Source organism: Pelodiscus sinensis, chromosome 2, assembly GCF_049634645.1.
Source record: "Pelodiscus sinensis isolate JC-2024 chromosome 2, ASM4963464v1, whole genome shotgun sequence".
NCBI lineage: Eukaryota > Metazoa > Chordata > Testudines > Trionychidae > Pelodiscus > Pelodiscus sinensis.
In genome coordinates this window covers 113,985,240-114,001,917 of record NC_134712.1, presented here as the reverse complement: position 1 = coordinate 114,001,917, position 16,678 = coordinate 113,985,240, and the positions used below count along the sequence as shown (strand labels likewise).

General features: G+C 39.4%; 1 protein-coding gene across 5 annotated transcripts in view; it reads right to left on the bottom strand.

Moving 5' to 3' along the window:
• The window catches only part of RPP40 (ribonuclease P/MRP subunit p40), a 215,569-nt gene that overhangs the window by 162,990 nt on the left and 35,901 nt on the right, over positions 1–16,678 (bottom strand). For all 5 annotated transcript variants that reach the window (XR_012901668.1, XR_012901669.1, XM_075921302.1 and 2 more), the window contains exon 2: positions 4,942–5,062. Coding sequence is in view for 3 of the 5 variants with exons in the window: in XM_075921302.1 (XP_075777417.1) it covers positions 4,942–5,062 (121 nt within the window). In the remaining 2 variants the exon portion in view is untranslated. The remainder of the gene's footprint in view (positions 1–4,941; positions 5,063–16,678) is intronic.

Here is a 16,678-nt window from a genome sequence, read left to right as displayed (position 1 = left end):
AGTTCTCTTGGAGGATGACAAGGAATATGTGATGGTCAACTCCCAATCTATTAAAGACTTTGGTGACTGGACCCAGGTAGGGATGATGTTTACCTTCCACAGTTGCAAGTAAAATCTAAGATTACTAAAAATGAAAAGATCAGAGGAAAAACAATATTATTTTTTCGCTGTAAAAAATTTTTTCTATATGAATCGGTTCCACTGTCGTCCCTATAGTCAAGCAGCCCCTGGTGTGTAAAAACAGGAAAATTTGGTGGTAAAGCTACAAAAAATTGGCAGTGGGATCCAAAAGCAAGTGCAGAGCCCAAGCCAATTTCGCTCTTCAAACACAATACATTTCAAAGTGTCTATGCCACTCCAATGCTTTCTAAAACTCCTCAAATGTTAAAAATGAAATGTTGAATACAATACCACACATAGTACTAAAAATCTGCCATATAGCTAAATCATTTAGGAAGTGCTGACAGTAGGAAAAGAGTCAAATAATTTATGCTGCAGATATATTATTACTGATTCATAATAATAGTAGTGATGTTCTAGTATATTTATCAGATAATCTCTAAATTCACCAACTTGTTGCTTGCATCGCTAACGGGCACATATTGATACTGACTATCATGAAGGTTGAATACTCTGGATATGCTCTACTGAAATGGATATAACATAACTCCAAAAGCAAACTATTAGTCTGGGAGAATTCTTCTAATGGTATACACAAATAGAGGTTCTAACATGAAATATCCTTGTCATCTAATTAAAGTAGGTTGCAATGGAAAAAAAAAACCCAAGACTGTTATAAGATTATGACAGGTGTGGCATAACCACATAAATGGGAGATGGGAATTCCTAAGTTCTGATAGTTGGTCTGAAAGTCACTTTGGCCATCACTCAACATTGCTTCAGTTTTCATCTCAATAAAATGGAGATGATGCTTACCAACACCAAAGAATATTGCAAGAATTAGAAGATATTTATAATAGGTTGTGGATATTAAAAACATTTTAAGTGCTTATTACTCAATATTATAAGCACAGCCCACTAAATAGAGCTCACAAACACTCTTCCTACAGTCTCATTCATGTGCATAAGAAAGGAAAGCAAGATAATTCAAGCTATATTAAAAAGAGGAGTGATCATTGTCTACCTCTTCACTCAGAGCATGGTTATACTGAAAGACAAATTCACACTTACTAGGGAAACCCTTTCATATTGCTCCTCCAGAAGTTTTTGATATATCGTTGGTTACCCGGCAAGAGAATCTTCTGTATAAAGCATAGTTCTCATCAATTTGGACTACTTGAAATAACAAGCAAAAGCAATGAGGCATCAAAACCTTTTTACTGAAGGGTACTTCAGTGATATGATGCCAAAAGAAGAATAATTGGTTCTGTAGAAATCATATCTGTTGGGAAATCCAGAGTAATTTCTTCTTAAATGGGCAACCAACAGACCAATGCCTTTCAGTTTCAATCTAAGGCTAAAAATAAGTGCTTTACAGGATGAAACAAACAATAATAAATGATCTTGTGGATTAAAATAGGCATTTTAACAAAATGCACTGGTTGATATAAATGTTTATTTTGGTACAGTGAAAAAACAAAAGCTGTTGTGATGTCATGAAGAGAACTTGCTAGGGCATTAAAATTACACAATACAAATGAATCTTCAAAGTGGCTTATATAAATCCAGAATCTAAACAAAAGCAATATTTTTTTCAGGAAAATGTCTCTAATACACCTCTTGCTCAAACAGTAGCATTAATCCTTTAGAGAAGTCATGGGAGCATAAAAAGAAATAGTTTGATAATTATGCAGTAGACACATATCACACTACTGGTGACAGTAGAACTCATTCTCTCTCAATAACAACACACAAAGGATTTTGCTGACATTAACAGCTGCAACTTTTCCACTCTTGAAAATAATAATATACTGGTCAGAATGTACTTCTCTTATGTCAGACAACAGATACAAGAAACAGCTCCATACCATGTACTATGGGCGGAAAAGAATCTGTGGATTGCCTCCCTCTATTACCTATCCTATTTTCAAATCAAACCAATAACTAGGAAAGTGTGGGAAGACAGAGGTTGAAATTAATGTTCCTCCATGCTTTTTAGCTTTATAAGGCGTCTTTTAAAAAATCAGGAAAATCCAGTGTTAACTGACATGAAATGATAATAATCTGTCACTATTTCACATTTCCCACTAGACTGATTCAAATTGTTATTTATGAACCTTATACTTCAATGGTCATTTTGATGACTAAACCATAAATTAGCATGTAAATTTGATTTCACAGTAACAACAAATTGTCAGCAAGCTGGGGTATTATTTAATTTCTATCGACATGCAATGAAAAAGTCAGCAATACCAGATGTGCTACATCATAATAAACCCCCAAACTTACAAAAAAATGTACACTACACCTAATATTTGCTTCATTGCATTTATGTTTAAAAATAAAAAATATATAATGTATGTTTTGAGGTTGATTTTAAATATAAACCCATTATTTTATGCCCATTTACTCCATTAATTAAATTGTTCAATTAAAATAAGATTGAAAATAAACACTCAAGATGTTAAAAGAAATATGACATCATGCAGAAAAAATGTGTTTTTCCATGGAGCATATGATTGTTAAGTGCAACTCAAAATGGAAGACAACATAGGACTTAGAAGCATAGGGCTTCGAATCAGTTTTATTCCAAAGTTTGTGACAGACACACTGTGGTACCTTCAAACAAATAATTTAGGATAAGAATGGGCATAATACATCCCATGGGATGGGCAAAATACATCCCATAGGCCAGATCCAGCCCATGGCCCAGTGGGAGCCTCAGGCAGGCTCCCTGCCTGCCCCTCCCTCACATGCCACTCACAGCAACCAACCAATGAGAGCTGCCTGTTTGCAGGACAGACAGTGACAAAGTACCCACCCCCAGGGCTCACGGCACTCAGAGCAGCACATGGGGCCCACTGCCAGACACTTTGAGTGGCACGTGGACGCATGGAAGACAGGGCCTGCTTGAGGGACCAGCTGACCAGGAGCTCCTAGGTAACTGCCCCCTATCCAGAGCCTGCATCTGGCACTCTAGCATCTCCTCCCCGAAACCTCTGCCCCCACTTCTGCACCTATATCCACTCCCAGACCTTGCACCCCAATCCTCTGCCCCAGGTTACAATCCAAATCCCTGCAACTCCTACTGCTCCCCATGCCCCAGGTCAAAACCCTGTTCCAGACTCTGCATTCCCTCCTGCATTCCTCCTCCAAGTCAAAATCTTCTCCTGCACCCCCTTCCAGACCCTGCACTCCAATCTCCTGCCCCAGGTCACAACCCCCTCCTGTACTAGGTCACAACCCAAACCCCTGCACCACCCACCTCCATCCTTGCCCCAGGTCACAGTCCCCTCCCAGACCCTGGACTCCTCTCCTGCACCCATACCCCCCTCCTGAACCTGGCACCCTGATCCCCTTCCTCAAGTCACAATCTTTTCCTTCACCCAAATTCCCTCTCAGAATTCACAACCTCCTACCCTGAGCACCCTTCTACACCCAATCTCCATCTCAGATCCCACATCTTCTCCATTAATATTGTGGAAGAGTGCAGCCCTTGACCACTTACCAAATTCTTGGTGTGCCTCCCATCAAAAATTATTGCCCACCCCTGATTTAGGACCAAATTTTCCTCTAAGATTGGCTCAATTTGAGGATACTGAACTTCATGCATGCAGGACCTGATCCCATTTAGGTTAATGGGATCAGTGACCTAAGTGTTACAGTATCCAAAATTAGAAGACACTTTTTGAAATAGTTATGTCTTGTTGGCACCTCACTCCTTACATGCTTTTAAGACCTTCTTTCAACAAATAACCTTGGAGGTATTCTTCTGCAGTTACTAAATAGTAAATGATTGACTTGACATAGCAAGCAGTCTTCCTGCTTTTTTGTGTAGCTCTGGTCTACACTAGGACTTTATTTCAAAATAACCCCCCCAAGGTCGAATTTATAAGTGGTGTATCCACACATAATTATGTGGGCCACGGAATTAAAAATCTGTACTCCTGCTTTTCATCAGGAGTAACAAAATCATTATTTCGAAATAGCAGTAGTGTGGATGCTCTAGTGCCACTATTTCGAAATAATTATTCCCAGAGAAAGACTTCAGAATGTAAACAAATGTAAAACAATCATGAAGATGGAACTGGAAAGCTAGGCTCCATTTCTGAAGCAAGAGGCTATGGGCAACTTAAAAATATAACTTTATATACTTTATGCATAATATTACTCAGTTAAATTTGGTGTGTTCCAAAGAATCATCTTGCTAGCATTCCTAGCTCTGTGCACTATGTTGTGAACACAGTGGACAAGAATAAATGATATCTGATCCCAGAAAATATTTTCACAAATGTATTCAAAAATGTTGACTGGCTATGCTTCTGCTTCTATGCCCTACTGGACTGTGCCTCCAATAGGGACAAAAAGAGAGTAGAGGAGACTTAAGCTACTGGCACTCCCCTGAACATAACAACAGTGAGTGGGAAGGAGGAAAAGAAAGGATGAGAGGATAGACATAAGACAGGAAGAGAAAACACAACACAGAGAAAAGTAAAGCAAATGGAAAACAAACACATTGCAGGAGAGGACTGAATAGCAGAAAGAAGAGGGACAAGCAAGGAAGTTTAGAGAACAGGATGTTGATACCATTTGTACATACGGGACTCATGTTTAAATCCTTCTAATCAAGAAGAATGGAATACTATGCCAGACGTTTACTCCCTAACTCTTCTTCCCCACCATTTGTAAACAGTAATACTGTAAAGGATATACCTCTCTCCCTTCTGTAAATGGTATGGTACTTGCACCCTTAGAGGAGAACATATAATTCAGCATTTTACAATCCTTAAGTAAAAAAGAGATAAGCCAAAGTATGCTTACCTGCCGATGAATAATCTCTAGGTTCGTTCTTGCTTTATTTATTAGTCTTTCTATTTCTTCTGAATCCTTTATATGTTTGTTTTCCCTGAAGGCATCTCTTATTCTTCTGATGGCATATGTTCTAAAGATTGTTTTAGAAAAAGCATTAGTAAGTATATGAGTTTTGACATCTAAGCCATTTTTAAAGCATTTGGCTAATGTAGCAAAGTGCTGTTGAGGATATTTACAAAGAGTTGTATATGCTAATCATCTATTTATCTGCTTCAAAAGTTCTCTTCTCTGTTCAGGTTAAATCTTATTATGCCCCAGTAGCCACAAGGTTGTGGTCAGGACCTTGATATCTGGCACTAGCTTTACTAGAACTTAATGTAGAAGAACTTTGTGCTTCATATACTTCAATTTTCTCTGAGATGTATAAGCACTTCTCTATCCCACCAGTCTGGAAACGTTATTATAGATTATAAACATATAGGCTGTGTCTAGACTGGCAAGTTTTTCCGCAAAAGCAAGTGCTTTTGCAGAAAAACTTGCCAGCTATCTACACTGGCAGCTTGAATTTCCGCAAGAACACTGACGATCTCATGTAAGAAATCAGTGCTTCTTGCGGAAATACTATGCTGCTCCCATTCGGGCAAAAGTCCTTTTGCGCAAAAGCTTTTGCGCAAAAGGGTGAGTGTAGACAGCTCAGATTTGTTTTGCGCAAAAAAGCCCCGATTGTGAAAATGGTGATCGAGGCTTTCTTGAGCAAAACCGCGTCTAGATTGGCACGGACGCTTTTCCACAAAAAGTGCTTTTGCGGAAAAGCGTCCGTGCCAATCTAGACGCTCTTTTCCGCAAATGCTTTTAATGGAAAACTTTTCCGTTAAAAGCATTTGAGGAAAATCATGCCAGTCTAGACGTAACCATAGTGTAGCGGTTCCCAACTGCCGGTCTGTGGACCGCTGCCAGTACACGACTCGCTGGTTGCCAGAGCTCAAACCAGCTGTTCATGGTGGCTCAGCTCCAGCAGCCTCAGTGGCTGAGACATGGCAGGAGGAGGCGGAGCAGGAGGCACGTGCGCCACGAACGGCCGCTCCCCCTGCCAGCATGGCCATTTTTGCTGGAGGTCACACAAGGGCTGAGTCAGCACCAGGAGAAGGTGCCTCCCTTCCTCCCACCTCCCTCGGTAATGGTGGCCCAGCAAGGGCTCCATGCTCCCCTCTGTACCCATGGGGGCATAAGACATGCTTGGGGAGGCAGGGGGCACGAAGGAGGAAGAAGTGTGTGCTGACAGTGGTTGCTCCCCCTGTCCATGTGGGGGGCAAAGGGATGCTGGGTGAGGAATGGTGGAGGTCATAGGGCAAGAGGGTGCTGGAATGAGCTATGGGGGCAGAGGTTAAAGGGTCAAAGGGCATAGGGTGTAGGTATGGGGGTCAAAGGGTGTTAGGCACTGGGGAATAAGGGGCTGAGTTGGGACGAGGCGGTCAGGTAACATTGTTTTTGCATATCTGCATACTTATTATCTGCCTAATGAATATGCAAATAAAATGTTCCTGGTCTGCCAAAAGTTTGTGAATGGGTTTGCTGGTCCCTGGCATAAAAAAGGTTGGGAACCACTGATATACTGGAATCACAGATAAACTGCAGAATTACTCCTCAACCCATACTAATGGTGGTTTCATTAATGGAAACAGAATCCTTAATAATATCAAAAGAAACATAGAAAGTCCCCATGTTGTCTAAACTTTCTTCACCAAACAGGGCTTTTTTTTGGTCTACATTAAGTACAACTACCTGCAACGTTTTATTACATGCTCTCTGTTATTTGTTTTTAATACCAAAGGTCTCCTTGTAACAATATGAGTACCCACAAGAGAAGTTCAATCGCTATTGCTCTGCCTGCTAGTAAATTGCACTACTGCTTGGCACTGCAAAGAACAGGCCTGAAGTAGCACAAAAACACAACTTCTGCTGAATGCTAGTTACAAGTGCTATAGAGCACAAGGAGATTTCAATCATTCATTTTCTTGTCACATCAAGCTCAACAGTGATTTGAATCAGTGCACTGATTCTTGTTTCTGGCATTCCAAGGGTCATCAGGCACAATGCTCACCATTGCATACATCAATCTGTAGCCTGAAAATCACCAAAGGAGGGCTGCTGATTCAGCCATTCAAAAAGGTGTTTTTTCTCAATGTGCATGGTGCTTTCCAATCAAGGAACAATGCCCTTATTCCCACTAACAGGCGGGAAGACAGACATGGCCTCCACCCTCACAAAGCAATACAGAAAAAAGTGTCCAAAACTTTAGGCCACAAGGGCCATTAGAAACACAGACTATAAGTCTCTCTCCTTATTTAAAAGCCCATAAATAATCTTTGTTCAGTCTTCAATAAAGCCCTTTACAAACACTGGATGGATTTCACTTTTATTAAAAGATACTCCCAATTGACCGGTAGATATTTTTACTGGAGGTCAGTTTATAAAGATATTTGGTACATGCTTCTAGCAAAAATTTAGTATTTTAGTGTCAGTATACAACTATACGTTTGATGTGTAATGATATGCTTATGAGATCTCTACGCTTCTACTTCTCCTTGTGTCTCATGATTAGAAAATGTCTGTATTGTAAACTAAGTTGTGTCTTCTAGTAACTCTGTGATCCTTATCTGGAATGCTCTGTAGATCTTTGGTGTGAGTGGAGGATATGTGTAAGTGTGAAAAACCATCACAGATGCCCAGATGGTCAAGAAGAAGTGGGAACCTTGTAGATAACCAGGAAACATCCATTCTGTCTGAGGCTGAATTAAATTAGCAGAAATGATGAACTCTGGAGACAGGCAGACACCCCCCAAGAGTGAGACACAAGAGTAGTAACTCCACATGAGAAATCCACTTCCTTGACACTACAGTACTATTAAATGATGGACAAATTTCCACCACCCTATACCAGAAACCTACTGACCGCTACACTTACCTTCATACCTCTAGCTTCCATCCCAGACACATTTCGCAATCTATTGTATACAGCCAAGCCCTAAGGTACAACCATACTTGCTCCAATCCCACAGACAGAGACAAACATCTACAGGATCTATATATAGCATTCTTAAAACTGAAATACCCACCCAATGAAGCAAAAAAAACCCAAACAAACAAAAAAAAAAACAGATTGACAGAGCCAAAAAAGTACCCAGACATGAACTACTTCAAGACAGGCCCAGAAGAGAAAACAACAGAATTCCATTTGTTATGACCAACAGTCCACAGCTTAAACCCCTCCAACGCATTATCAACAATCTACAACCTATCCTGAAAAACGATCGCTCACTCTCACAGGCCTTGGGGGAAAGGCCAATCCTCACCTACATACAACCCCCTAACCTCAAACAAATTCTTTCCAGTTACCATGCAATACATCTCCATCATAATCATCCAGGAACCCACCCCTGAAATCAGCACTGGTGCCAAATCAGCACACACATCTATACCAGCGATTTCATCACTGGACCCAATGACATCAACCATCAAATCAAAGGCTCATTTAACTGCACATCCACTAATGTGATATATGCCAGCAATGCCCCAATGCAATGTATATTGGCCAAACTGGACAATATCTACGGGAAGAATTAACGGACATAAGTCAGGCAACACACAAAAACCTGTTGGAGAACACTTTAATCTTCCTGGACACTCATTAATGGATCTCCAAGTGGCTGTTTTGTTTCAGACCAATTCCACAAACTAAATACACAGAGAAGGATTGGAACTTAACTTCATTCACAAGTTTAATTCTTATGCTAATGGTCTGAACTGGGATATAGGACATACACTATCTCCCACCTTTTAATGACAACCAACCAACCAAGCAAGGGAGGTGTTAATGATTCTTAACAGCCTCTTGTAACTATTTGCACTCTCTTTTTCTTCTTCCCCTCCCCTTTTTTCTACTCCCCTCCTTCCCTTACTTATTCTTGGATCTGGACTTAGTATACTCCTATCATCTGAAGAAGTGGGTTTTGCCCACGAAAGCTCATGATACCATCTACATGTTTTGTTAGTCTTTAAGTTGCTACTAGGCTTAAAAATTTATTGTTTTTCAAGTTTTTCCTGTTACAGACTAACTTGGCTACTCCCTGAAGCTTTTAGACAAACAAGAGACAACGATGAGAAACATGACAATAACCATCGAAGAATAATGTGGAAAATCCTGAGATTAAAACTATTTAAGGATGAATGATTGCAGCATGATACTGCAATACCCATAGACTCAAATGGGAAATTACATATATAAGAAGGGAAGCTCTTGCTATGGGATTCTGGGTTCCATCCCGCAAGCTAAGCCTTAGAGGAGCCTCAAATCATGATTAAAAGACCCTGACTCCTCATTCAGTCAGTTTTACCTGTCCAGTTACTATGGCTAGACTGGTAACTATGCACTATTGTGTGTGTGTGTGTGGGGGGGGGGCTGTCTTTGTGAAGCATATGCTAATTGCTTTGATACTGTATTCTTAATAAATGTGGCATCTTGCCTTTTCCCCTAAAGAGATTCCATGTGCTTCTTATAAGCATATCATGCAGGATCCTTTTTCAGTTGTATTTGTAATTCGCATGATTATTGTCACCATTTAAAATATCTCATACCAATATATGTATTTATTTCAAACTTAAATATTTTGCCTTGGAAGAAAAAGCCAGTGAAAACCACTCCAATAGTTTGTTTTCAGGGATTACTTTTCAATCTCCTATGAAAGTGAAATGCAAGTTTCAGGTCCAAAATAAAATCTGATCATGAACCATCTCTCCACACTCAATAATACAGCAAGAGAATATTCTTAAGGAAAAAAAGGTTAACAATCAGCTTCACTACCATACCATTAGATGGGGCCATCCAGTTCCTAATTCAGCTTCCATGAGGTAAGTAAGAGCTCATAAATAATACATTTCAATCTCAGGAACTAAGGTGGTTATGGAGTGCTACCCTGCTGCCACAAACCAGCAGATGGTGTATGCTTTTAATTAGAGCCTGGTCACCTATAATGTGACATGGCTGTGTGTATAGTTAATAGAATTTATTAAATATGGAAGCTCATTCTTATTTGCAGCTGGTGGCCTAAAAGATTTTGAGGGAAGGTTATTAGTTATTCTAGGGCAGACAATCAAAAATGTTGAAATTTACTTTAATTTTGTTGCTTGATAATGAATGACTGGATAAGAAAAATGCTCTGCATCCAGGGTGTGCTTTAAATATACTCTTTCCCAAAAGGAAAAAATATATATATTCAAATGATTTGCTGCGAATGGCTAACAAACACGTTATGTGCCTTTTAAAAAAACCTGGTGTTTGTTATCCAGCTTTATTTTCAAAACATATGAGTAACTCTACCAAGGTGAGGATTCCCATTGATTTTAATGCAATTAATCACATGCCTATTTGTCAGTTTGGCCACAGATTGCTTTTGCTCTTTTATATGTACAACAGCGTCATTATCCATCTTCTAGTTTTTCACTTAATATACCAAACACAATTGTTTAGAAAGAACACTGATGTATTTAAGAACTGGCACAAAAGTTCACTTACTTTCTGAACACTATGTATGGCAAGAAAGAAACATGTATGGCCAGTAGACTCAACTAAAGGATTGCCCAGTGTAATCTTTTCCTTTTCTAAGTTCTAAAAGCCTGTAAATCTGTTAGCTGCCATTTTATATTCCAGTCCTGCAAAGACTTATGGACATTCTTAATTGTAAGCACTTGAGTAGTTCCAATTAATTAACTGGATGATTCTCATTTTTAAAATTAAACATGTACTTAAACTTCTGCAAAACTGGGGCCAAACTTAAGCATGTAAATATCTGTAGTGGGAAGACATCATTTTGTTGCAATTTACTAATACATCTTTGGATGGAAAGTGATGTATCTCAGTGTACTTTACAAAAATTAAAGTTAGTGTAACAATACTTCTGTAAGGGTATGTCTACACTACAGGACAAAGTTGAGTTAAGATACGCAACTTCAGCTATGTTTATTGCGTAGCTGAAGTCAAAATACCTTAATTTGTCTTTTGGGACGATATACACTGCAGGAAGTGAAGGAAGGACACTCTTCCTTCGACTTCCTTTACTCCTTGAGAAATGAGGGTTACAGGAGATGGAGTAAGAAGTCCTGCAGCTCACCATTATTTTGAAGTAATGGCTTGCTGTGTAGACACGCTGCTTTGTAGACATACCCTAAGATACTGATGAAACAGAAACAGTGTTCAAGTGTCTTGCCTGAAGTCCCATATCAAGTCTGTGGCAAAGTACAGAACCTGTGCCTCTAACATCTAACTCTGTATGTTAACCATAACCACACCCTTTCTTCCTTTTTGGGAAGTATAAATTAATATATATTTTAGATCTTCTCAATGTAAGATCTTCTAGCAGAGATAAAAACTGATTGTTTTGTACAGCCTCAGTTCTGAATGTTTATCCTTTTCTCAAGCTCCTAGGTCTTAACAATGCTCATACAAAAATCCATTAGTAATACTATGGGTGTGGTACTACTGCAGATCTCTGAACAACAGAGTCCTCTTAAATTATAGCAACACACATTGTGTATGTAGCAAGAAAGAAGGATATTCATACACATTAACATAAACCCTCTCCTGTACACACCTGTTTTTCCTTGAGAATAACTGCTCCAAGGAAATCCTTTTGTTTGGCTCATAGTGAGTTAAAGAACCATTATTAATTATCACAATTGCATTGATTCTCAGTCCAACCAGTATAACACAGTACAAATTAATCTGTATTCTTATACGCAGAGGTTAGTGTATCTGAATATTCTTTAATAAATAATAAAAAAAATCATCCAAGCATAATTGTTATTTGCAGATAGGACACCTTACAAATAGTTCTGGCAGTACATGCTACAGCCTGAGCAAGTAGTTTCAGAAATGTTACAGTTGTTGTAATAAAAATAGCAAGCTAACTGCAGTGCAATCTTTCTCTTGCATTAAAATTATCATAATGGGTGCTTGAAACCATCACAAGACATTTACAGAGCAGGCCAGGAGAAAGACAGACAAAAATATGGAGGAAAAAGGAAGAATTGGTCCACAGAAACTACTGAGAGTCTGTTCTAGTAAATTACACAAAGGAGAGAATTTTAACTCTCTTGAAATATCTAAGCCCTTCCATCTACATAACATTATCTACAGGGGGAGGGGAGAAAGGAATGAAGGAGGACAGGGTATAGGTTGGTATAACTGTTTTGCTCAGGGGTGGGGATTTTTACACCTTTGAGCAATGTAATTATACTGATATAAGTTCATAGTGACCCAGGCAAAGACAGTGGAATTTCTGCCACATGTGAAGCTATCTCCATCTACCTCCCCTTCCCCCAAAATGTTTTCCTATTAAAACTGTTTCTAGGCGACCATCATGCTGACATTCCAGTTCTTCTACTTGGGCACCACTGAAATCTGCAATCCTACTAAGTTAAGTGACATTCAACATCTGATATTATCCAAATCCATTCATATTAAAGTTCAATTTGCTGACATTTTGTTATAAACTGAGATTTTTCACAATTTAAACCAATTTAGTAGAATAAAAGGGTAAATGCATGGATCCATCATTTCAAAGAACTGAAGCTTCCCAATCCAGATTTACTTTTATTATTGTTTTAATTTTTTTTATTTATGAAAGAAGCAGTGTCAATGCACTTTAAAAAAAAGTAATATCAAACAATTGAATAAAAAATGTCTTGCCTATTTCTATGGTGTTCAATTGTCATAATAACTGTAGTGGTTCATGACTGTCAGGAAGCAGTGCAGAATACCTGAAACAGGTATGTGTTCTAGAATTAGATTTCACCAATCCACTTATAAGTTGAACTCCTAAAGCACTATAACAGTCTTACCACAGAGTCACAGAAAATTCCCTTGGACATTCCAGTCTATCTTGCCACCGAGGAAAGCTGGACTTAAGTGATAGCTTGTTGCTATTCACCAAAGATCATGTAAAACTGAGATTGCTTCCTGTCTCAAAAGATCAGTAACTTACCTGAGGTCAATTTGTATCTTAGATCTTTCACCAAAGACAACACTTGTAACCAATCCTGTAAAGAGTATATTTCATAGATTGAAGAAAAGCTGTACAAGACTGAAAGCTTTTCTCTCTCCAACAAAAGTTGGCCCAATAAAAAATATTATCTAACCCACACTGTCCCTCTAGTATCTTGGGACTAACATGTAGACAACAACACTGCATACAGAAAACAGCAGTCTGTTAATAAAGCCAGTTTCATTGGCCCAGGAAAGATAGGGCAAAGGCATGGTGGCAGAGAACCAACATAAAAGCTCCAAAACCAGATAACTTCATCACTTCTGGTGGACTAGAGATGGGCTACACTGGTCTTCGGTTGCATTATTGGCCTCCTGAGATTTTTGGGGATGTCCTTTATGGCTAGATATTTAACGTTGAAATCTTACATCTTGATGGTTATTGTTGTGCTTTGTTGAGGTATTTTTTGCCAAAACTCGCCCAGGAAAACAGAATGGTTCTCTTTCTGCCACTTCAGGAACTATTGGAAGGTTACAAGTGTGAATGAGCATTGGGGTACAGCATAACTACCAGAATTTATGCTCAAGTTTTACCTCACACCACTAACTAAAAACAACCGTTTAGAGCTTGGAAAATTCCATCAAGAAGTTGGGACCAAGGAGTGAGATTATGAAAAAATATATTTTCAAAGAAGCAGAATTACAACATAAGTAATTTCCCTTTAATCACTTCAGTATAGCTCCTTGACATCCTTAAAATGAGGTATTATGTACATGAAAAATATTTACTAACAACTACCAGCACCACCACTGGAAACTCAATTTGCATTTCCAGGAGTGGGAAAGAGAAAAGACTATCAAGGCAGTTTTCAAATAATTTTTCAGTGTCTTATTGAAATCCCTATCCAAGTGTAGCACCATTTTAACAGAAACTGTTCTTTTTCCTTAACTGCAGACATCATCTGGAATTGTTGACAACATACAGTTAGATGGTGACCACAACCCCTAAATGAAAATGTATATTAAATGTATTCATTCTGCTCTATTCTGCACATACATCTTCCCTGAACCACCTTTTGCGATCTAGGCTCATCTGCATCTGTCATGCAATTAACATCCCAAAAGTATAATGTAGATGATTAATAATTTCAGTGCAGACATTTGAGGACAAAGGCACCACAGGTGCATGGCTACCCAAGGGGTCAATCAGGTAGCAGCTGCCCACAAGTAGAAAGCATCAAAAGTGGTTCGGGTTAATGTGGAAAACAGTGCCAGTGTAAATGCATTTCAAGATACAGTGTCATAAGCAATGGGTACTAGCTACTGGTTTTAAAATTTTGGACAGTACTGATCAAAAACACAGAAATAGTTTTCTCTTAAGACACATGGAAATTCACTGTAAAACTTATAATACTTCTGCTTTTGCTATTCCCTAAAATGAAGCTCAAGAGTCCTTCAGTTTTATTGTGTGTCAATTTCTCCCAAAATAGCAGCTTCTAAAGAGTGAAGTCTGAACCAGGGCCTTCCATAGAAATACTGGAATTGCAACAAGTATAGATCATAAATAATTGCTCTTCTGGGATTTAGATATTCTTATTAGAAAATACTTATGGAAGGTCACATGAATATCACTGCAGTTTCTCTTTATATCATAGGCACAAAAGATAACTATTTTTTAAAGTAGAGTGCAAAAAATTAGATGAAAACACTGTGCATTTGGATACTTGTTTGTACTACACAGCACTTTACTGTCAAAAGAATTCTGGTCAAGTAATAAATGTTAGAGTCTCTTAATCTTTTGTATTTACCAATACTCAAAATAGTTTAAGTCATCTTCCAAAGGAGGCCTTATAAATGTGCTGACATTTCTCACTGTCTATTATTGTGAGCAAAAATAATGCGTTAATGGAGCATATCACAGTTATAAGCCAGCCAGACTGCTAAAGATAATGGCATGGCTATTAGGGATAGTTATTTTGGATGGTCTAAAGTATTGGTGCACAAGCAGCAGCAGTAAATTGTGATATAGAATCCAAGCAAACAAAACAGACAGATAACATAGGAAGAGGCTTGAAGGTCAGAGCGTCCTGAAGGCTTCATCAACAAAAGAAGAAAGAACAAAACTACATTTCTCCATTATCTAAAGTTGTATGTAAATCAACAAGAAGGTGAACAATAAGTTATGTACTGTAATAAGTCAACTTTAGGGAATCCACTCAATTATAAAATAATGATTTTCCAACTTTATCATGCTTTTACTTTGGGAGATGAGGTGCAGAGGGGCAATGTAGAGAGAGGATGAAAGATTTACTAATTTGGAAAAGACTCCCTTCTAAAAAAATTACGGTTAACTTTTTCCATTTATATTTTTTTTACTTTGATTCTCTTCTCCCCCTCATTGATACCTATGGTCTTGGTAAACTACAAGTACTAGTTAGCAGGCTCTCAAATTCATATTGGCAAAACATGAACTAAGGCAGGGATACTCAACTGTGGAAAGCTTAGGGGCCACAGTGATACTCACAGCACATGCAGAGAGACGCAACTTAATTGTGGTTGCATACACAGTAGACTTCTGATAATCCGGAACCTTTGGGATGTAGGTGGTGCCAGATTATTGGATATGCTGGACTATCAGGTGGTACTATAAGATGGTTTTTTTTTTTAATATATATATATATATACACATACACACACACATATACACACATGCACACACACTGTATACAGTATATACTGTACATAAAGTGTTTTTAACCCTTTTTATTGTACATACTGAATACAGTATACTGTAATGTTTTAGTTTTTTAAACCCTTTTTTACCTTTTTCGCTTTGTTCAGCTGCTGCCTTGTAACTCGTTTTTTGCAGAAGCTCACTCACTAGGCTCTTGCCATTTTGATGCCGGACTATCGGAGTTTTACTGTACATGCAAATATACAGGGCTCGACAAATAATGTAATCTACTTGCCTGTGGCGAGTAGATTACAACCCGGAAGAACCAGAGAAGAGCAATTAGAGTATGCGCAGAATGATCTGCGCATGCGCAGAACCACACAAAACCGCGCTGCTGGTGAATGGGGCTCGCCGCTGCTTGGCGAGCCCTGCAAATATATATGCAAATGGATTCTTTCACATTGACGGGCATGAATACAAAGATTAAGGCAAGACTACACAACACGCAGGCCCCATTTAAGTCAGTTCTGCTGATATGAATACAGTAAACTTCCGATAATCCGGACTATCGGAAGGGGGGGCTATGAGAGGTCTGGGGTGGGGGGAGGGGATGCCACCCCAGACCCCTCATAGCCCCCCCTTCCGATGGTCCGGCTCTGCCCCAGGCGTCCCTGATTCAGTCGCTGCTGGCCAGTTTCAGTAGCGGCTGAATTGGGGACTCCTGCAGCAGAGCAATTGGAGTGCTGCCTGGTTGGTCTGGTAGCGCCGACCCTTGGCGCGGCGAGACCAACCAGGCAGCACCCCAGCTGCTCTTGGGGACACCTGGGGCAGAGAAGCTGGGGTGCTGCCGGGTTGGTCCTGCAGTGCTGCTTCTCGGCGCTACTGGACCAACCCGGCAGCACCCCAGCTTCTCTGCCCCAGGTGTCCCCAAGTCAGCCGCTGCTCATACTGATCAGCGGCTGATCCAGGATGCCCGAGGCAGAGCTGCTCTGCCCCGGGCTTCCTGGAGTCAGCCGCTGGTGAGTTTCAGCAGC